This window comes from Paracoccidioides lutzii (assembly GCF_000150705.2).
Source record: "Paracoccidioides lutzii Pb01 unplaced genomic scaffold supercont2.17, whole genome shotgun sequence".
NCBI lineage: Eukaryota > Fungi > Ascomycota > Eurotiomycetes > Onygenales > Ajellomycetaceae > Paracoccidioides > Paracoccidioides lutzii.
This window is the reverse complement of record NW_015440963.1, coordinates 114,258-135,600: the sequence shown is the minus strand read 5'-3', so window position 1 is coordinate 135,600 and position 21,343 is coordinate 114,258. Positions and strand designations below refer to the sequence as shown.

Below are 21,343 nucleotides of genomic sequence, written 5' to 3'. Positions count from 1 at the left end.
AAACAGCCTACTACGCTGCGTGGAGACGTGGCATTCAATTGTTTAATGGTATCAGGCATGGTACGCATTTCGTCCACGCACTGGCCATTGTCTCCATACAAATGGTTGGATACGTTAAATCTGGTTCACTCTATCCGAACAAATTAGTCCCCTCTCTAGCAGCAGGTCTACCACATTTCTCCACCGACTGGGCCCGCTGCTGGGTCGGGATGTCTTCATCTCTCTCCGCGGACTTCTCCTATGCACCGGCCGCTTTGATGTCGCTAAAGACCATATTATCTCCTTTGCTAGCGTGATTAAGCACGGCATGATCCCCAACCTGCTTGGCAGCGGTAAACTGCCCCGTTACAACTCGCGCGACTCTGTCTGGTTCTTCCTCCAGGCAATACAAAACTACGTTACTATGGTCCCCGATGGGATCCAGCTGCTGGAGGAGAAGGTGCCCCGCCGCTTTCTTCCGTATGATGATACGTGGTTCCCTTTCGACGATGAAAGGGCGTATAGCCGTTCCTCAACGATAGAGGAGATTATCCAGGAAGTGCTCCAGCGACATGCATCTGGTTTGTCCTTTAGGGAATATAATGCTGGGCCGCAGTTGGACATGCAGATGAAACCAGAGGGGTTCCAAGTTGATATCCATGTCGATTGGGAGACTGGGTTTATGTTTGGAGGTAACATGTGGAACTGCGGTACGTGGATGGATAAGATGGGCGAGAGTGAGAAGGCAGCGAACAAAGGATACCCGGGCACACCGAGGGATGGAGCGGCAATTGAGATTACAGGGCTGCTATATAGTGCACTCCGCTGGGTATCAAAACTACACGAAGAAGGACGTTATATGTACGCAGGCGTCACAACTAACTCAAACGAAACCATCAAGTTCTCCGAGTGGGCGCAACGTATTCAATCAAACTTCGATCGCGCCTATTACATCCCTGTCCTCTCCTCCCATGACGCACAACATGACATCGACCCAACAATCGTCCATCGCCGGGGAATATACAAGGACCTTTACAAATCTTCCAGCCCATACAAGGATTACCAACTCCGCCCCAACTTCGCCATCGCCATGACCGTTGCACCAGACCTTTTCAAATTGGAGAATGCTATCCATGCGCTTGTTGTTGCGGATAGAGTCCTCCGGGGCCCAGTGGGGATGGCCACGCTGGATCCAGGTGATTTAAACTATCGACCGTACTATAATAATGCGGAGGACTCTGAGGATTTTGCTACGTCAAAAGGGAGGAATTATCACCAAGGTCCCGAGTGGGTGTGGCCCCTAGGTTTCTTTCTGAGGGCATTGTTGAGGTTTGAGATTATTAGAAGGAGGAGCTTGGGGAAAGAGAACAAGCATGAGGGTGCAGAGAGGGATGTGAATGGGAGGGAAGAGGCGTTTCAGCTTGTGGCAAGCAGGTTGGAGGGGTGTAAGAAGATGATTGCGGAGGGTCCGTGGAAAGGGCTGACAGAGTTGACGAACAAGAGTGGAGAGTTCTGTGCGGATTCGGTGAGTTCAATTCCTCCTTTCTTTCGTTTCAAAATTCTGGCATTCAGAAGGGTGTTCTGGGAGCGGGATGGCACTCTTGTGTTCTTCAGTGGAAGGAACTAATGATTACTGACTACCCGCATTCTTCTTCTAGGCCCCGACCCAGGCGTGGTCGGCGGCATGTTTGCTGGAGGTTTATTACGATGCGGCGCAGCACCAAAAGGAGGACAGGCCGGGGGATGAGGGATGAGGGATGAGGGCTTGGATTTGATTTCCACTGGATTTGCATTGCATAGGATTTTCCATATTTGATGGTACATTAACTACATACAATATTCCTGGGGGGAAGAGACGTGGGCGTTTTTTCGGCTTGGCTTAGAGTTGCGAATAATACGGCGGATACCTATGACATAACTAGTGCATCACTACTCCGTAGATTGATGGTAATCGCTCTTGTAGCGCTCAATCTTCGCATGCTTCCCGGGGGTTGCTCTGTTGATCTCCCTTTTTTTTGTTTGTTCTTCAAGCGACGTCATTGTTGATCTGCCCATATCAATGACTATTATTAGGGAAAGTCCAGCCGAGCAGCCCAATATGGCAAGTAGTTAACCAGTTAAGTTATTTATTTATCAGTTAGTAATTTCACAGTCATCATTTGAACTTTTCAACGTCAAAATTTCATCGGTTGATGTTGTTCTTTTCATCCTTTGAATCCAATCACCTTCACAGCGACGACCACTGTTTCAGCACATGGGCAGCAGGATGGGAGTCGAGGATAATTCTTCAAAACTACAGCTACCTTTTGATGATATGAACGGCTGACCTTGACCTTGTTTCTCTTTCTTGCTCTAGCTTCTAGATGTAAATATATATTCAACCTCATACCTTTGATAGACGTCAACTCTGCTTCCGAAACACAGTCGCATATCCCCACGCGAAAAAGAGGAAGAGAACAGAAGTAAGAAGATAAGACAATATATACAAAGACATAGCCGTGGACTCGCGACACAACCGGTACGGCCACGGACAGGCCGCAAGAACGCATGAGTTCTCCGTTCGTAACCACACAACTTTCTCCCTTTTCTCCGACTATTATGCTATTTTCATTGTTATCCGCAACTGCAACCGCCACCACCTCTTCGATTATATCGCCACCAACAGGTTGGAATGATACTGGCGGTGGAGGAGGAGACGATGACCACAAATACCAGGACCAGACGAAGGGCCAGCGCGATCTGTTGACTCAGATTGCGATCAGCTCTGTCTTCGGACTTGCGGCGTTTATGGGGTTTTGTGTATGTTTTTATTTATTTATTTAGTTAGTTTTGCGTGGAGATGTTAATATATGGTTTTGCAGGTTCTTCGACCAAAATGGAGGGAGTTATATGCCGCCCGGAGGAGATTGAGGACGGCTGCTGCTAGACTGCCTGAGTTGCCCAATACATTGTTTGGCTGGATTCCAATCGTGCATAGAATTTCTGAGGATGAAGTGTTGGCATCTGCGGGACTGGATGCGTATGTGGTAGGTGCAATGTTTCCGCTCCAAAAGGAGTTAAAAATTTAGAATGCAACGGGACTGACTGATACACTGTTTTCTTTGCAGTTTCTGTCATTTTACAAGTACGCCCTCAGGTTCCTGTCAGTGGTGTTCATTTTCACCCTCACGGTTATCCTTCCTATTCACTATATATATACGAACAAATATGGTTATCCGTGGGACAAGCCCGATGACCTCAATGACGGCTCCCAGAAAGCGAAAGCCGACCCGACATACCTGTGGATGCATGTTGTATTTGTGTACGTATTCACTGGCGTGGGTATGTACTTCCTCGTCGAGCAGACAAACAAAATCATCCAGATCCGCCAACGGTATCTGGGTGGGCAAACTACCATAACAGACAGGACAATCCGATTATCGGGAATTCCTCCGGAGTTGCGCTCAGAGGATAAAATCAAAGAGTTTATTGAAGAGTTGGGGATTGGAAACGTGGAGCAGGTCATGCTCTGCCGGGACTGGAGCGAGCTTGACAGCCTCATAGAAGCAAGAAAGGGCATTCTGCAGCACCTCGAAGAGGCATGGACGGAGCATGTCGGCTACCGCTGGAAACGGTCCGACAGCAGAGGCAACGCCTTGCCCCTCGTCCGAACAGATCCGATGGAAAGAAGCCTTGACCTGAGTGAGGACAACGAGCGGTCTCACCTTCTGTCGACTGAAGACTCTGCACGAGCTCATGTGTCGAGCTGTGAGCGTAAGCGACCGACTATTTGCATCCGGTATGGCCTGCTCAGGCTGCGATACAAGAAAATCGATGCGATCGATTTCTACGAGGAGAAGTTACGCCAATTGGATGAGAAAATCGAAGAGATCCGCGGAAGGGAGTTCTCGCCAACTCCACTCGCCTTCGTAACTATGGAGTCCATCGCTGCTTGTCAGATGGCCGTTCAGGCAATTCTTGACCCTTGGCCAATGCAGCTAGTGGCAAGCTTAGCACCAGCTCCCGCAGATGTGGTTTGGCAATACACTTACCTCTCGCGGAAGAGCCGAATGCTGCGTGGTTGGTCGATCACATTGCTAATCGGGATACTCACTGTTTTCTGGTCTGTCCTGCTCATCCCACTCGCCTACTTGCTCAACCTGGAAACCATCGAGAAGGTAATTCCTAGCCTTGCGGATGCTTTATCACGACATCCCCTTGCCAAATCGCTAGTTCAAACTGGTTTGCCTACTCTTATCCTTTCTCTCATGACGGTTGCTGTTCCGTTTATTTATGACTGTAAGATATTCTTTACCCACCCCTTTATGGGCAAAAAAAAAAAAAAAAAAAAAAAAAAAAAAAAAAAAAAAAACCATTCTCATCTTGACTATCTAGGGCTGGCCAACCTTCAAGGCATGACATCTCAAGGAGACGCTGAGCTGTCTCTCATCTCCAAAAATTTTTTCTTCACGTTTTTCAACCTCTTCCTAGTCTTCACTGTTTTCGCAACAGCCTCCAACTTCTATGGCCTGTTTGAAAACCTCCGTGACGTCCTCAGAGACACAACAACCATTGCATTCGCCCTCGCCCGGTCCCTCGAAACTCTAGCCCCTTTCTATACTAACCTAATCGTCCTTCAAGGACTTGGCCTCTTTCCTTTCCGTCTGCTCGAATTCGGGAGCGTATTCCTCTACCCATTCCAGCGTTTTAGCGCAAACACTCCCCGTGATTTCGCCGACCTCGGACAACCCCCCGTCTTCAGTTACGGTCTTGCCCTACCACAAACTATCATGATCTTCATCATCACTGTCGTCTACAGCATATTTCCCAGTTCCTATATCGTTTGTCTCTTTGGTCTGATCTACTTCGCTATCGGCCATTTCATCTACAAATACCAACTCCTCTATGCCATGGACCACCAGCAGCACAGCACAGGCCGTGCGTGGCCAATGATCTGCTCCCGTGTAATCCTAGGGTTCATTGTCTTCCAGCTTGCCATCATCGGTACCCTCGCTCTCCGTACGGCCGTCACTCGCTCAATCCTCGTTGTTCCTTTATTAGCGACGACCGTCTGGTTTTCTTACTTCTTCTCCCGCACCTACGATCCGCTTATGAAATTCATCGCTCTGCGCTCAATCGATCGCTCCCGTGCTGCTACTGACCAGGACGAGACGCCCACGCCCACTTCGACCATGTCCCCATCGTCACTTTGGGATCGCGATGCTGTCCCACTCCGCTTCCGTGGCGGGGACCTTGCGTCGAAGTTGCAGAAGTATGTTAATCCGAATTTAGTCGTTCCGCTTGACGAGGTATGGATTCCGGGCCGTGGAGCCACCCCACCACCCAATAGCGATCATGTTGACCGAGCTGGTGATACCCCACCTCGGAATAATAGTAGTAGTGTCCGCTCGAATGGAAATAGGAATCAGAGGGACAGGGGATACGTCCCCGTTTAAATCTGTTTATTTGGTCTTATTCTATTGTGTATTGCCACGGAATCCGGATCAATAACGGGAATGGCTGCTGGGAAATACAAAAGGACAGCCTGTAGACATATTATTACTGCCCTCTATTTGAAGTCGTCCAATTTTCACTTTTGACTTTTTCTTAATCCAACATTCACTCCATGACAATTTTTCCCGTATGCACACACCCCTCGATCCATATATGTACATACCTATGCACACGTGGCTTTTCTCTTTTTTAATCCTATTGATATTTCAGGGTCACGGAAATCGTTAGAGATTGGCAAGTCCTCTTTTTCTGATACTCAGTTTGCTGTTTTCCCACACTCTTCGCACTTTTGCTTGACTTGCAAAACCCGTCTCACGCCCATGATGATGCATGCCACTGATACCACGCTGTTGCTCTACGCATATATGCACTAGTCCAACAAATAAAATATGAATTTCCGCCACTCGGATCAGCTTTCCGCATTTTCATTGGTTCATTTGCTTTGTCACTGGACGAAGAAGGCAGCTTCGTAAAGTGGTCTGGTTTTTATTCCGAGAGAGTCGTTTTGTTTGATTGTATTTCTGCTGAAGACACCAGACACCAGACACGCCAATATCCTGCATGTTTGGTGCCTTGGGTGCCATTGCTCCATTGCTCGAGGATTGGGGTTTTTTATACCCAAAAGACTCAAAAGACCGTCGACATTTCCGAAATCAACCCCACATTTTCACGTGGGAGATGATTGTAAATTGAAACTGGCAAGATTTGCCTTCTTCTCAGCTGACGGCCAAATTCCATTTTTATTCCTGGTTTATTTTGCCGTCTTAATCAGGACGAACACGACTAACACGCCTCTGCGTTGACCAACACTATTACATTTAAAACACAACACACCTCTGCCCCAAGGTTAAAACAGAAAAAAAAAAAAAAATAAATAAATGAAATAGAAGCGCCGTTAAGGGAATAAGGGGAATATCAGAGAATAAGAAGGAAAATTGCACTGTTGAGCTTCGTTGTTATCATGCTGCCTGGCCACGCTCCCTTCGTTGTTTGACTGCATTCGCGAGCATTTCTAAGACGCTCTCCGTATCCTCCCAGCCGATGCAGGCATCCGTGATGCTGACGCCGTATTTCAGGCCAGCCTTGCCTTGGGAACTGACCTTTTGGTTTCCTGTAAAGGTTTAAAAAAAAGAAAAGTGACATGTTAGAGAGTGCCAGAAAATGAAAATGTCTACGCGAGAAATAAAGTAAATAAGGTGGCACGTGTGAAACGTACCTTCGTTGATGTTACTCTCAATCATCACACCCATAATCGCTTGCTCCCCACTCGCGATTTGGTCTGCCAGCACGGCTGCCACCTTGGGCTGGTTGCGATGATCCTTCAGTGAATTTCCATGGCTGCAATCCACCATCAAGCGCGCATTCAGCCCCTTCTCTGTCAACTTCGCCTTGGCCTCCGCAATGCTCGCTGCGTCGTAATTAGTCCCTTTCTTCCCACCTCGCAAGATAACAAAGCAATCCTCGTTGCCCACTGTTCCCACAATCGCCACGACGCCAGGCTTGGTCACTGAGAGGAAGTGGTGGGGGTGTCTGACAGCTCCAATGGCATCAACAGCAACGTCCAGAGAGCCCTCTGTGCCGTTTTTGAAGCCAACAGGGAAGGACAGCCCGCTAGCCAGCTCACGGTGCAGCTGAGACTCAGTGGTGCGCGCCCCAATGGCGCCAACAGAGAGCAAATCGGCGAGGAACTGGGGAGAAATGGTATCGAGCATTTCGCTGGCGATTGGCATGCCCTTGTCAGTCAGATCAACGAACAGCTGCCGCGAGACGCGCAGGCCCTTGTTGATTTGGAAGGAGTTATCAATGTCTGGGTCATTGATAAGACCTTTCCAGCCGACAGTTGTGCGGGGTTTTTCGAGGTACGAGCGCATGACGATGAGAAGTTCATCCTTATATTTCTCCTTCATTTTCAGCAGGCGATTGCAGTAGTCCATCGCGGCCTCCGGGTCATGGATGGAGCATGGCCCGATGATGACCATGAGCCGATTGAGGGGGTCTATGCCATTGACAACGTTAGCCGCTTCCTGGCGCGACCTTATGACTGCCTGCTTGGATGCTGGCGTCTGTGGGATTTCATGCTGCAGGAGATTTGGCGGGGTGAGAGGATTGTAACCCCGAACTGTGTGAGGTCAGCAACAGTTGAACAGCGGAATCGAGCAGGGAGACGGTTCGCAATATGGAAATGAACATACTTCGCCAGTCCTCCGCAACCTCTTTGTTCCCGACATTTGTGTTCTCGATATACCACTGTGGTGGGGTTAGTTGAACATGAGTCACTTAGACGGCGAATAGATACAACTAAAGCTCACCTGCGATCCCATGGCGGGGCTGTTGAAGGGTATCAAGGTGGTGATTGACAATAAACTGGCGCAGCGAGGCCAATTGACACGGGCGGTTTAATTATTAATAACGTACTTATACGCAAAGAGATGGGGATGGATTTGTCTAAACGAGAATTTCTAGGAGATTGAGTTCGCGGGGTTTTAATTCTTTATTTTTTATACTTTTTTTTTTATTTTTTATTCCTTTTTATTCTTTTTTTATTTTTTTTCCTTTTTCCTTTTTCCTTTTTTTTTTTTTTTTTTTTTTTTTTTTTTTTTTTTCAGTGTGTTTGGAACTGGCGGAGTTAAACTCTCCGCAACCGGCGTTGAGTCAGCGCAAAGGGAAGTTAAACTTTTTTGCAGTTGCGGGGAAAAAAATTAGGGAACGTTCAATTGCTTATCTTCAGTATTAAAAGAAGTCAACCAGTTAAACCAGTAACTAACTAACTAACTAACTAGTTAACTGGTTATGTTTCTCTAACTAACAGACGCGGTAGTTTTCAACCGCGAACCGCAAGCTTCGACAGTACCACTTTCACGTTACTGAGCCCTTCGACCGCATTTCCATTATCCCGCCTTAATAATAACAGTTCTCACTCTTTCCTTACCCTTGTGCTGCATGCTCACTATAGTTAGCTGATTACAGCCAATAACTAATAATTAATAGAATTAACTCGCCGACATGCTAACAGGCATCTTCAATAGACGGTCAAATGTTCCCCCGCTCAGTGCTCAGAACTCACATTGTTTGTCGATTCGCTGGTCTCGGGCCTGCACAGCCAGCCACGAAACCAATCGTTTATAGCAGTTTAATAATATTTCAGTCGAGATGAAACCTATATGCGCATCTCATATTCTTTTATCACGGCGTCAAGTTGTCCCGTGAACTTCTTCCGTTTATGTACTGCTGCGGAGAGGTCTTTCAATGCTGGTTGTTTCGAAAGACTCCGCCTATTGTTGTCGAGACCGGCAAGCATCCCTTCCAAACTCCATATTAATTCTTGCTTTATAGGTTGGAGTATAACTTCGCTGTCCTGGAGCTCCTGGACATATCTCTGTTCCAGTTGATCTATCAACCTTGCCCCGCCCTTTTTATATGTGTCTACAACCCTATCGATGGCTTCTTCCTCGTCCAATAAGTGTCGAACAAGTCGCTTTTGGAGAAATTTTGGTTAGCAGGATCATAAGGGAACGTAAGGATGTACTTACGCTACTGGCATCTAGTAGAATGTCAAGACCTGTCTTTAGAGTAGCTCGCAGGGCATTTTGCCACTCAGATTCCACAGCTCGATATTCTTCCACTAGGGTATCTGACAGACTTGAGCTTGACCCAGCCGAAACCTCAGCTCTACACCAGACCCCGCTCTTCACTATAGATTTGTCCGCTTCGGAGTTCTCACCATCATCACTGATGTCACTACTCGATTCTACGAGCGACATGATATTTGATTTTCGGTAAGCCTTATTCAATCTTGGCGGGCTCTTCTGTACCTTGCTGTTTCTGCTCGACTTCTTATTCCGTCTTGTTTGTTCCTGTTTTCCTCTCAGACGCTCAGCAAACGTACTCGGGGCGCTGCGTCTCCAAAACGCCTTACTGTCGGGGTCTGGGCTATCCCGCACCTCCAAACTTCTGAAATCGCGACCAGTTTTTTTAGAGGACGTGTCCTTGCGCTGGGGAGGAGTTTCTGAATGGGTGTTGTGGTAGCTCACCCTGTTCTCGTTGAGATCCCGAACTCCAAGATATCCGTCGTTACTGTCGGAATCAGAGGATATCGATCCGATATGATCAACCCCGCTGTCTTCTCTGGAGGAAGCAACTGAAAGTTCCGACGACTGCGATGTTTCTGGAGTGTCGCTAGGGAGTTCAATTTTAGATGTAACAAGAGTTGTTGCTCTATTTCTCCAGAGATCTCTATGAAGAGGTTGGGGACTGCCATTCTCATCGACCAACTGATTGTGAGTTGGGATCATCTGAACTACCCGGCCTTGCGATAGGAACTCAGTTGCGGTCAACTCATAGATTGAGCTAGAATAGGTTTGTGAGATTAAGCCGCTGGTGTGCCCATCGATTGCCAGTCCAAGACAGTCAGAAGTTGGAATTAGGGAAACCTCGTCCAGATCATCAATGTCACTAATTTCGGCGTCGGGCCGAGTGTCTAAACCATTCTTAACAGGATTAGGGTCTCCAATTTTGTGGGTTTCGTTCCTATTAGCGTCATTTTGCTCCGAATTTTGGCCGGCCTGAGAGCCCGGTATAGCGCAATGATTTTTTGGTCCGTTTGGATTAAAACAGACAATTTGTACTTTTCTCACCACCACTTCGTTTGGTGAAGGGACACCACTGTTGACTCCAATCTTGTCGAATTTAGTTGTAGCGGGTTTTAGAATTTTATGAAGTTCGGTTGAAGTTTTGGATTGGCCCTTTCTAGTTGGCTGTATTGTCTGAGCCTCGTGATCATTCCCAGATTCTTCCGACGGGCCCTGCTCAGCATCGACGTTTGGCTTGACAGACTTGGAACTTGATTCTTCGTTGTCCGTCAGTGGTATCCCTGAGCAGCCTTCTTTGTCTTGTTCAACTACTGACGTGCGTTGGCCAGCAATAACCTGGCGCGAAATAAACTGAGAAACACTTTTGGAGATTTGAGATATTCCCGTTCGCGGATGGGCTTCCATGTCATTAATTTCGCCTTGGTCCAACAATGGATTTCTATTGCTTTCATTGCCAACGCCATTTCCAGTTTTCAAAGTGTTTGAAGAAAGAATGCCGGCTTTAACCAATGCCTCAGAGAGTCTCTTCCCCAAACTGGTTTCCTTGCGCTCGAAAGCAACCTTCTGCCTGTGGATATTGGTTTTGGGTTGGATTTCAACACCCTCTGCATGAATTGGGTGGCTCTGTTCCCTGGTCTGCGGATAGCTTCTCTGGAAATATAGATGGTTGTCGGTATCATCCTGTCGAGTCAGGAGGAAACGTGGCACGTTTTTAACGTTGCCAGTGGTCTGCTTAGATCCAACATTTTCAGAGAGAACGAGATCGGAAACTTCTTCTGAGGTTGGAGTCCCACCTTTGGTGTTGACGAGTCCCTCAATGGAGCGCAACGGCTCTCCCTGAACATCATCTGGAGCCAGGTTCTGTTCATAAGTCAGAACAGGCTGTGTTATATCAGTGTCAGCTGGCTTATTTGTCCGGCTGCCAACTAAGACAGCCTCTTCAGGAAGGCTTGATTCAATAGGATCATCAAAGTCGTATGTCGCATTTTCATACTCGTTTGCTAAGGCCAATTTTTGGTTCGCTCTCTCTGCGGCAGCTCGTGGTTGTCGGGCGGATGTCAAAGTTTTCGTAACTTGACGACCTGATCGCTTCGCCTTACATTTCTTCTCTGAAGAAGGTTTGTTCCGCGGGGTTGACTCAATGCAAGGAGTCAATTGGAGAGCCCCTTGCTGGCTCTTCTTTCCTGCTGAGCTTGAGACGCTCTTGGACTTGTCAGCTCTGCCGGGTCCCTTGGTTTGGGGGGGAGTTTTTCTCGGCTTCTTGGAGCAGGTTTCTGGTCTATCTTTGGGTATATCGTCGACACGAAGGTCCTGATCCCAATCTACGACTAGTTTATAACCTGTAGATTCACTGATTCGGTTATGGGGTCGCTTAAGTTTAGAGTTGTTTCCAATTTGATTGGGCATCTCCGTTACATTTTGGCTTTTCGCTATCTTCGCTGTTTCTTTGGTGGAGACATGGACTGGTTGGCCCATCCTTGTGGAATTGGTTGGGCCGTGATTGGTATCCCGAAAGCCCGAATATTCGTTCTCAACTTCAGGGAGTTGTTCTGGGTCAGCAATGGGCTTGGCGGCAACAAAAGACGTCTGTTCCAAAGCCAAACCACCCAAATCCGGACTACTTTCCCGAGCCTGTCTGTCCTGTCCGAGCATATCCGGAGATGAGTTGGAGTTTTGAGGTTGAAGTTGAAGCTGAAGAGCTTGTCGTGCTAGGCTTGGCAGCCCAATGAGGCAGTCACCCTCACTCTGACTAATCCCATGCGGCTGAACCACACAGCTAATAATTGATGAAGGCTCCCCATTGCAGGACGTAGCTTGTGCTTTGACAGGAATTGCAGCATTAAGAGCTATTTGGGGACTTTGGGTTTGTTTCTCCTGGTTGTTGAGGGTACTCGCAGCAGGGTGTTCCGGTGCTGGGGTCTCACCCACCCTTGAAGGGTTTGACGACCCCCAAAGTTCTCCTTCTATGGTGCTGTGGTTTTTAAGCACTGATGGAGCATCCTTGTCTACCTGCTCTGCAGCTCCTCTATCTGACTCACCTTGGCTGCCTTCGTTTGAGTTTTCGTTATGATTGTCGGACAAGCTCAAATCAAGATGGGCGCTGGAACACCTAATAGCTTCCCCCTCCGAAGTAAATATCATAGTTCCGTGAGATCGTTTTCTTTCCAAGTTTCGAGCTGTGTGCGTAGCAGCACTGCAACCCAACGTGGATGGACCCCATGAATTGTCCATCCTTCGGAGTAAATGTGCGTCTGCAGATGCTTGTCGAGCTTTCTTTGCTGACGCCCCGGTCACAGGGAAATCTTTGGTACCTTTAGCTCCTCCTGTTACCTTTTTGACGGAAAGACGTTTTTGCTCAAGTATATCGCGGATCTCAGTCGCTTCGGGTTGGCTCTCATATTTCACTGAGACGATGTCTGCCTTTTCCAACAATCCATTTGTCATATAACAACAATTTGGATGTAGATACACGTCAAGAATCGCATTCTTTTCGTACAATACGAGCTTGTCAATTAGACCTAAGCGGATATCCATAAACTGAAAGCGGTTATCCTCGGAAATCATAATGGTGAGGATATTGGAAACCAATACCCCTATTAAACAGTTGCTAGGGCCAACTTTTGATTCTCCAACATTGATATCTCGGGCGATTTGCATTCTGTTAGTCGTTGTTAGACAACCTGTAAGTTAAAGATAGAAAGCTTATTTAGCAAACCTTGCTGCCTTTTTGTTTTGCTTCAATTCGCGGTGAGCGACAAAATTATTAAATTTCTGAATCCAAGTCCTATCGACTGTGGACCGGATGGAGAAAAGATCAATGGTGGCTTGTGGTGTGTCTTGAGGCCAGAAGATACGAGGGTCGAGCTGAGAAGCAACCATCTCCTGGATAAGTACTGCGGCCAGCAGTCGTAGGATGTAGTCCATTTCGTCCAGAACCATTTCCCCGAGTTTCCGGCTAAACACAGGTTAGATGTTGTCATTCTTTTTTATCAGTGTTTGATGCAAAACAAAAATCTAACATATTATTTTCGGTTCCCAAACCTAATAATCCTCTGCTGTCGTTAGACCTACTGATCAGTTCCAGTATGAGCTGACCACTCTACATGTGCTAGTTAGCTTTATTTACATATGACGATGGTTTGGAAAAGGCCAACTTACCCATTTTCGTAGTCTGTGGTTGTTCCCTCCCACAAACGTGTCCAACAGATGATGGAAAGTCTTTTGTCCAATGAGCGATTTGCGCTGACGAGAGGCAACCACTACTGTATAGTGCGGAGACTTTTGGATGCCGTCCGTGAGGTCCCTCATAGATTTCTAGATAGCATATTAGACATACATCGATGTACATTATCGAGCACACGAAGAATGCAAACCAGGAAGAGGTAAAAGCCCCTCTCTCGAGCAAGGCATGGAGGGGCTCGCAGGAGAATATGAAGCATGCAGTGGAACGAAACGAGGTCAAGCCTCGAGCAATTCCCCTTGTTTTCCCCATCAAATAGCGCAACTAAATCTGAAAAACCAGCTCCCTCGAGACTATCAAGTGATCCTAGGAAGACTTTGACTATATCTAGGGGAATTCTGTGGACAAATCTACTGTCAGCAGTGACCATCAATATTGGTTCGCAGTTGATACCATCAATTCCCACAAGTCGAGTGAGGCGGGACTGACATCAAAAGATTGTTTTCTGTGAGTCTTCCGATAGCTCTCCGTAGATATGCTACCAATTCTTCCAGGGAAGATTTCCGTCTAGAGCTAGCTGTCTCGTCAGAGATAGCCATTCTGAAAGGCGCAGGTATGGATGAGCTAGCTGCAAACAAATGGCAGAGAAGATAAACGTCAAACAGCAAGGCAAGAGAATGTCTCTGATATAGATACTAATATGAAGCTACATTCCAGTCTGGAGAAATGAAATAGAAATAACAAACAAGAGATAAGAGAGAGTCCTTGTCTCCGAAAGTGGTCTGAGGAGGAAAATAAGCGGATGAGGTTTGCAGGGAAGGGTAAAAAAAAAAAAAAAAAAAAAAAAAAAAAAAAAAAAAAAAAAAAAAAAACCGCTGATCTCTCCAGCTGGGAGAGGAGACAGAAAATTTCAGTCTCAACACCACTCATTTCATCACAGCATTTCCATGATGGAATAACAGTGAAAAGAGATAATGGCAATAACAACAATAATGACAGGTACAAGGTACCTACAGCTCAGCCAGCTGTCCTAGATGCAAATCCTTATATGCAGCTCACCATGTACCTCCTTCAGGCTCGCGAATCTTCCCTGAAATCGCTTCAAAAAGCCAGCCCATGCTAACAACATTTATATCGTCCAATTTCTCAGGGAAGTGCTGGAATTCTCTGTGGTATTCTTCAAGACATTAACCTCAACACCGAATGGAGATGTAAGTGTTATCTAAACAGCCCTCTCAGAGCTTATCACCATCCCAAAGCACTTACTGCTTGGGAGTGGCAGGATGCCAACATTGTAGGGACAAGTTAGTTATATTGCACTGCCGCCGTCACGCCCTCGACGACAATATCTATCACACGAACTCAAGCTGGGGCAAACCCGACCCGCCCGCTGTAAAGGAGTTCTGCACCACAAGACCGGAATAACAGCGCCATCCAGACTGTTAAAAGAATGAAAAGAAAAGGGAGATGCCTCAACTTCCTGAGATCTTGCCCTGCCCCATGAGATAGATTCCTCATGCTCAGCCGTTGACCATCAAGGAGCTTGCAAATAGATTTGACTCTAGAGCTACCTGCTGTGCAAACCCGGCCTTATTTAGCCTGCATGAGCCAATGAGCGAACTGCAAGGACTGCATGCAACCGAGCCGCGAAGACAGAGCTCCATCCAAGTGAAAGTCTATATATAACATTGGACGCCGGATATCTGTCTGCATTCCTTTGAGATTTTTCTCGTTGGTGTTTTCGTCCTTAAAAATGGCTGACTCTGCTTCCTCATAGAGCATGGCACCGCAGATGAAACTTTCTCGGAAGTTAAAATGTCAAACCCCTTCACAAAAGTAAACTCACGCATGATCTTTCGAGCATGAAGTATTTTCAGTCAATGTGTTGGCTCTACCGCCTTTTTCTCGGATCCTCAGCATCGTTTCATCTCTCCATCCTCCCTACGTGGAGGTTAACGGCTTCGGAGTTCCGGGCTAACTTTTCTACCATGTCCGACCCCGGATGAACCGAACCTGTAAAGTTGGTTGCATCCATATTTAGATGCATCGCATCCACTAGTTATTGACCAATTGTGCCTATAGCTTTCACATAAATATATATAAATAAGCAGCTAACAACTTGGAAAAGGCCAAAGTTTCATTTTCTAGCCGTCCATTTTCCGCTTCCCGTTAACAGACCAAGCACATCAACATGGTGAATGTCACTGAGATAAGCAGCGAACAGGTAGAGCTTCTCCACAAGCCAGATGCTGACCCCGACCTGGAAACTGAAAATAAAAGTCGATTTGTATCGCTCTTCATCCGACGAAGCCGAAAGACGTTTGATCCATCTCTCAGCATCCCGCAAACCTCGGATGAACGGTTGCGAGAAGCTGCGCATGACCACGCATTGGACATTGACATCCTCTTCAAAGAACATGGCACAAAATCAAAACTGCAACACACTGAGAAACCTCAGAATGGTTATGAGGGTATAGACAAGCCTGAAGAGACCGTACTATATCTTGCTTACGGCTCGAACATGAGCGTCCAAACCTTCCGCAAATCGCGTGGCATCGTGCCCATCTCCCAACTGAACGTATACGTCCCAGACCTCAGTCTCACTTTCGACCTATTAGGATTGCCTTACATAGAGCCTTGTATGGCAGCAACAAAATTCCGTAGTCCCAAACCCTCCATATTGGAATCAGACCTTCCCCAGCCTCCAGAAACGCATCAAACTCAAGCATGGCACAAACCCCTCGTCGGTATTGTCTACGAGGTTACTCTATCCGACTACGCGCACATCATCGCCACAGAGGGCGGAGGCTCCTCTTACATCGACATCGCCGTCGACTGCTATGCGTTTCCCAAATCTTACAAGCCCACTGACCCAGTCCCTAGCTATCCTGATAAGCTCTCAAAGCCTTTCAAGGCACACACCCTTCTCTCCCCTTCTGCCAAAGATGAGATAGCTGCAAAATTATCCACGGCTACATCCGTCGCCAAACGGATATCTCAAGCCCATTCCCATTTCACGCGCTCACACCCCCCAGACAACCCCGCCCAACCCTCCCCGCGCTACAAAAACCTCCTTGTCACCGGCGCGCGTGAACACAACCTCCCCATCGAATACCGCGCGTATCTCTCCTCCATCACCGCGTATAGAATCACAACCACCCGCCAGCGTATCGGCAAGTTCGTCACGATGATGATGTGGGGACCGCCGCTTTTGCTGTCGTTTATGATAGCGACTGTTGTGGCGGATAGGCGTGGGAGGATGCCCTGGTGGGCCTCAGCGTTGCAGAGGTGGCTGTTTGTGGCAATATGGTGGTGGTATGATTTTCTGGCGAGACCGGTGTTTGGGTAGGGGAGTAGTATTTGTGTCGTTGAATGTTGTAATTGGTGTTGTGTTGTTGTTGTTTTTGTTTTCTTTAATTGTATACAACATTCTTGCCTTCCTTGCATCAACAAAACGGGGGGGGGGGGGGGGGGGGGGGGGGGGGTTGGTTTGAATGATATATCCTTCCCTTTCCTCGCTGGTGTACAACATAGATATACCCCATTGATACAGTTAGATTCTGGAAATAACGCTGATTTTCTATCACACATATATTCCCTTTTATGATAACTACATACTCCATTGTGTGCTGTACGTTTTCCTTGCCCCGTGGTCCGAAATCTTAAAGATCCCAAGCTATCTCTCCAAGCTCCGAATTATCACCGTTTCCCTGTCCCAAACCGAATAGTAAACCTGGATATAGAAATAAGACGAATGAAATTTAGGAATCATAACAGCGGATATACATAAAAATGGATGCGGTAATATATTTACAGTCATGTAGTTCCGGCTCCCCGCACTCCGCTTATTATGCTTGCTTCATCCCCACTGCATCAGGCCCTCCTTTTTGACAGTATTCTCATTGTCTATCATCTGAGGAAAAGCAAGGAAATGTGCGATTTATTGAGAAAAGAGAAGTGGCACATCGAAATAGAGATGAGAGAGGGAATAATGCCAGAAAATGTATGGAGACGAGAGAAATAAAGACAATGAATGAAAGAAACTTCTTTTAGAGATAAGTAAGGTAGTTAAAACAATCCGACAAAAATATAATAGCAAAGAGAAAAACACAACGACAACATTACTCCAGTTATTTTTTTGATGTGGTTTTGTATGTTGCCTGATTGTTTCTTTACTTTCCTTTTCTATATGCATCCAGGGGGGTGGTGATTCTGTTTTGGTACAAAGGGTTCCATCAGCATATCCATCCACTACATTCACATCCCATCTACTGCTTCCTTCCCTTACATTACACTGTATACAAAGCACAACGTATTTCCTAGCAATCTCAACGTTTGGTGATAGGAGGCCTGCTAACGGGTGGAGTGTAGACAATCTTCCGCGACTTGATGGGTGCCCACTTGTAACGCTTGATCCAAATGCTGATGGCGGTCAGCATGGCGGTAATGGCGAGGGTTTTCAGGCCCATCTTCTTGCGCTCGTCCATCTCCGGCTCAGCGGTCCAGTTGAGGAACTCAGTTACATCCTTGGCCATCTGTGACGTGGTAGCGGGGGTGCCATCTTCGTATTCGACGAGGCCATCGAACAGGACGCGAGCCATGGCGATGCCTGGTTGTGGTTAGTTGGTATATAGTACGTATATAATTACATGTAGACATTGAATCTCTTACCAGTTCCGGGGAAGTAAGGGTTAAAGCTCAATCCCTCCTGAACGGTGGCCCCGGCTGGAGGCTCATCGGGATACCCAGTCAACAAACTAAAGATATAGTCACAGCCGCCATGGCGAGCTTTGACCATCAAACTCAAATCCGGGGGCAGAGCGCTGTTGTTCGCGGCACGTGCAGCCTCTTCATTCTTGTATGGGGGAGGGATGTAGTCGGACAGCTTGCCGGGACGTTTCTCGATCTCGCCCTGGTCGTTAGGTTCGGTGTCGTACTCGTATTCTTCGGCCATGGCTTTCATCTCATCTACGGTGTGTATAGTACCCACGAATGCGCGCCAAGGAACACGGGTGAGTGAGTGACAGGCCATGCATACCTCGCGATATACCTGGAAACCGCGGCGGAGGCTACATGGAGGTATCCGCATCAGTTGCTGCCTGTAATATAGTGACAATACATTGAGATGTCGTGGACGGCTTGGGAGCCACTTACGCTTGGTGGTCAAATGTCTTGGTCCATTTTGTATGTTCCCATGGGTATTTCGCTGGATGTAACCTGTGAGGGAAGTCCAGTTAGCATCAATATGAACATTGCGTTAGAATCTAGGGCGAAAAAAAACAAAATAAAAAAAGGATGATCAATTGATTCCTCCAAAACACAGCTTACCCTTCTTCAGCAGGTGTCATAGCAAACGCCTCCTGGCCATATAAATGGTAGTACCATGCAACCGCGCCGACAGCGGTGACAGTGGCTGCAGAGGCGGAGAGGGTAAGGTAGAAGGGTGACTCAACGCGGGAGCCGGAGGTTGTGGAAGAGTCTCGCTACAGTAGTAAATAGATCAGCAGAAGGGATCAGGAACATGAGAAGAGGCCTCGAAATGGAGATAGATAGCCGTCTGGGGACAGCAGGGCAGTCAATGGCAGTCAATGACGTGTTTTTGGGAGAATTGTGGGGGATGACCGGGCATACCATTGTTTGTCGGAAAGTCTGACGGGAGATGGCTTTGGCGGGCACATTGCGCGCAACGGATCTGGCGAACATGTTTGCAGAGAGTGGAATTCCCGCCGCAGTGGAGGGGCAGTGGAAAAGGCGTGGCTGCGGATGAGAGAAGCGGGGGAGAAGGGGCGTTGTCTCGGATGGATTAGAGGGGCGGCGGAGGGAGTTCTGTATAGAAACTCGAGCAAGTTGCAGGGGAAGAAAGTTGAAGGAATTTGGTTGGACGCGCGCTGATTGGTGCTTGGCAGTAGGTGACAAATGAGTGACAAACGCTGACACTTGATTGGCTGGAAGTATCACGTGATAAGGTAACCAATAGTTAGCCAGCCTTATTATTATTAGCCCCTTGGATGCTGCGATATATACTCGGTAAAGAAGAGATAAAAACTAGACGCTGTCATTGTCGGTTACTTAACTGCTGGCTACCTATGAAATACCATCAATTATTGCAGGAACTTTCTCCTGCCTCCGCACTGCCCTTTTCTCCTCCTCCACCCCCCGAGCCAGCGCCCGCACGGCTTGCTCAATACTGCAACTCGCGTGGTCTGTATGCAGAACCAGTGATAGTACTGGCAGTCTGCGCAAACTACGACCACTCAACCCCTGTTCCATCCATTTAATTAGCATTTCTACCCATCCTGTTGGGAAATTTCCACTTACCACACTCGCCTCAGCTACATCTGCCAGCTGCTTGGGAATGGACTCCGGAAAAAGCTGGTACCACAACACCAACTCTGTATGGCTGGGGAGAACCAATGTCTCTGCTGGGCACGAGACATACTTCAACTCTGTGGCTGGATTGTCCTGCTCGACACGGATCACGTCAAAGGTTGATCCGTGAATCAGCCCGCATTCGCTCAGGTTCTCCAGGCAGCTCCTGTATATCTCGTATATGACCCGGCTGGTTGGGTGAGGGATGAACTGCTTTATGTCAACCCGGTCGAGAAATGCAGAATCCTGCCATGGACGGAATTTTTTCCCTATTGTCAGATACCATCTGTTCTGTTTCTCCTTTTCTTTACTTTCTCTCTTAATTTCCCCCTTTTTTTTTTTTTTTTTTTTTTTTTTCCATTGAGGGGGGAGACGGTATATACATACCAAAGCAGTTATAAGGTTGCTCGTACAAAGAACAACCACATTGGGTCGGTGTCTGAGCCGATCCAGTGCTGTCAGAATAGCATTAACTGCTCTCATTGCGTCAAAGGGCTCGTTGCCCTGTACGCTCTTCTCTCGTTTGGCCGTCAATGTTTCCACCTCGTCGATGAACACACATGTAAATGTATCTGGTTCCTCCTCCAGCATATTTTCGATATTGTCAAACATTTTGGTCACGAGCTTCCCACTTTCACTAAAGTATTTACTCCCTAATGAGTGCGCATTGATTTCTACCATCTTACTCTGCGCAAACTGTTTGCCCACGCGGATTGACAGTTTCTGTGCTAGCCCACGGCTGATCTATTGTTAATATTTGTTGTTGTTATATGGTATTTGACGCATCATATACATACCAAAGACTGGTCTTGCCGGTCCCCGGCGGGCCATAGAGCAGGATAAGTCTGTTCCAATTGATCGTCCAGGTGTTCAGTTTACTCCAAGAAAACACAACTGCTCCTCTATTAGCAAGGGGGCAGCATCATCATGTCCATGAGGGAAACCACATACGCATCCTGCTCACCGCTCGCAGTAGAGTTGACGGTATCAGCTCATCAAATAGGAGCCTAAACAATCTCTTTAACACCAGGTTGTGGAAAGAAAGTAAAAGTAAAATAACAAATAACAAATAACAATAACCAGGGGTGGCATACGACTCCCACACCCCATCCAGCTCCTTACTGGGGAGGCTGATAATCCGTGCTTGGGGCCCGTCTTCATCACTTTTCCCATTTGCAGTAGCATATGTCTGCTGAGAATTGTCGTCGGCAACATCAGATCCCCGGAGCTGGTATGCCTGCACGTTCAGCTCAACATCTTCTAGCCGATATGCACCGCTCCCCTGCTGCTGACCCACACATTCCATCACCTTGATCACGTCCAGGTATTGTGCGTGACCGGCATCCATGTCAGCTATTAGTTTGGTTACGTGTATATTCCGTTAGTCTGGTTGCTGCAAAAGTGAAATGCTTTAATCGGATTTCACCGGTTTTAATATCTTACCGAAGGAGGTTATTTCCTGTCCCAAGCTTAGCACGGCGAACGTCTCCAAGAGCCATTTCGTCACTTCATCGCGGATCTATGAGATTTATTTTTTTTAGTTGACTACACGGTCGAGAAGCAATTCGGAGGATAAGATGCAGTCAACAGAAGTATTCAAACGCACCATGTCCGTTCGGATGATGATGTCTTCGTCATTCTTGACTCGGGCCTCGATGTGCAAAGTAGGCCTGGTGTCTATCTCTTTCCGGTTGGCAGGGGGCTGCATGCTAGGTAGATCTGTTGGAGGGTA

General features: G+C 47.4%; 6 protein-coding genes across 6 annotated transcripts in view; 3 read left to right on the top strand and 3 right to left on the bottom strand.

Annotated features, from left to right (window-relative positions):
• PAAG_12154 (glycogen debranching enzyme) overlaps positions 1-1,733 on the top strand; it is a gene marked incomplete at both ends in the record, with an annotated part of 5,059 nt that extends 3,326 nt beyond the window's left edge. Inside the window, 2 exons of the mRNA XM_015847680.1 lie at positions 148-1,504; positions 1,638-1,733. Of these exons, the coding sequence (XP_015702671.1) occupies positions 148-1,504; positions 1,638-1,733 (1,453 nt within the window). The remainder of the gene's footprint in view (positions 1-147; positions 1,505-1,637) is intronic.
• An 844-nt stretch (positions 1,734-2,577) lies between these two features.
• PAAG_06097 (hypothetical protein) lies at positions 2,578-5,414 on the top strand (the record flags this gene model as incomplete). The annotated part of the gene is made up of 4 exons (XM_015845789.1): positions 2,578-2,778; positions 2,841-3,005; positions 3,087-4,257; positions 4,354-5,414. The coding sequence occupies 4 exons, from the start codon at positions 2,578-2,580 to the stop codon at positions 5,412-5,414; spliced, it is 2,598 nt and encodes an 865-aa protein (XP_015700015.1).
• A 1,017-nt stretch (positions 5,415-6,431) lies between these two features.
• On the bottom strand, positions 6,432-7,793 carry PAAG_06096 (phospho-2-dehydro-3-deoxyheptonate aldolase; the record flags this gene model as incomplete). The annotated part of the gene is made up of 4 exons (XM_002791785.2): positions 6,432-6,583; positions 6,689-7,591; positions 7,665-7,719; positions 7,782-7,793. 4 exons carry the CDS (start codon positions 7,791-7,793, stop codon positions 6,432-6,434), a joined length of 1,122 nt encoding a protein of 373 aa, XP_002791831.1.
• An 836-nt stretch (positions 7,794-8,629) lies between these two features.
• PAAG_06095 (hypothetical protein) lies at positions 8,630-13,841 on the bottom strand (the record flags this gene model as incomplete). Its single annotated transcript, XM_015845788.1, has 7 exons — positions 8,630-8,947; positions 9,003-12,720; positions 12,778-13,017; positions 13,082-13,161; positions 13,221-13,376; positions 13,436-13,640; positions 13,732-13,841. 7 exons carry the CDS (start codon positions 13,839-13,841, stop codon positions 8,630-8,632), a joined length of 4,827 nt encoding a protein of 1,608 aa, XP_015700014.1.
• Positions 13,842-15,433: 1,592 nt separating this feature from the next.
• Positions 15,434-16,591, top strand: PAAG_06094 (hypothetical protein; the record flags this gene model as incomplete). Its single annotated transcript, XM_002791783.2, has 1 exon — positions 15,434-16,591. The coding sequence occupies one exon, from the start codon at positions 15,434-15,436 to the stop codon at positions 16,589-16,591; it is 1,158 nt and encodes a 385-aa protein (XP_002791829.2).
• A 979-nt stretch (positions 16,592-17,570) lies between these two features.
• Positions 17,571-21,319, bottom strand: PAAG_12153 (cytochrome c1, heme protein, mitochondrial; the record flags this gene model as incomplete). The annotated part of the gene is made up of 13 exons (XM_015847679.1): positions 17,571-17,851; positions 17,914-18,311; positions 18,397-18,459; positions 18,571-18,725; positions 18,874-19,187; positions 19,338-19,503; positions 19,561-19,857; positions 19,999-20,350; positions 20,409-20,505; positions 20,563-20,618; positions 20,706-20,964; positions 21,055-21,130; positions 21,218-21,319. The coding sequence occupies 13 exons, from the start codon at positions 21,317-21,319 to the stop codon at positions 17,571-17,573; spliced, it is 2,616 nt and encodes an 871-aa protein (XP_015702670.1).
• Between the last annotated feature and the right edge of the window lie 24 nt (positions 21,320-21,343).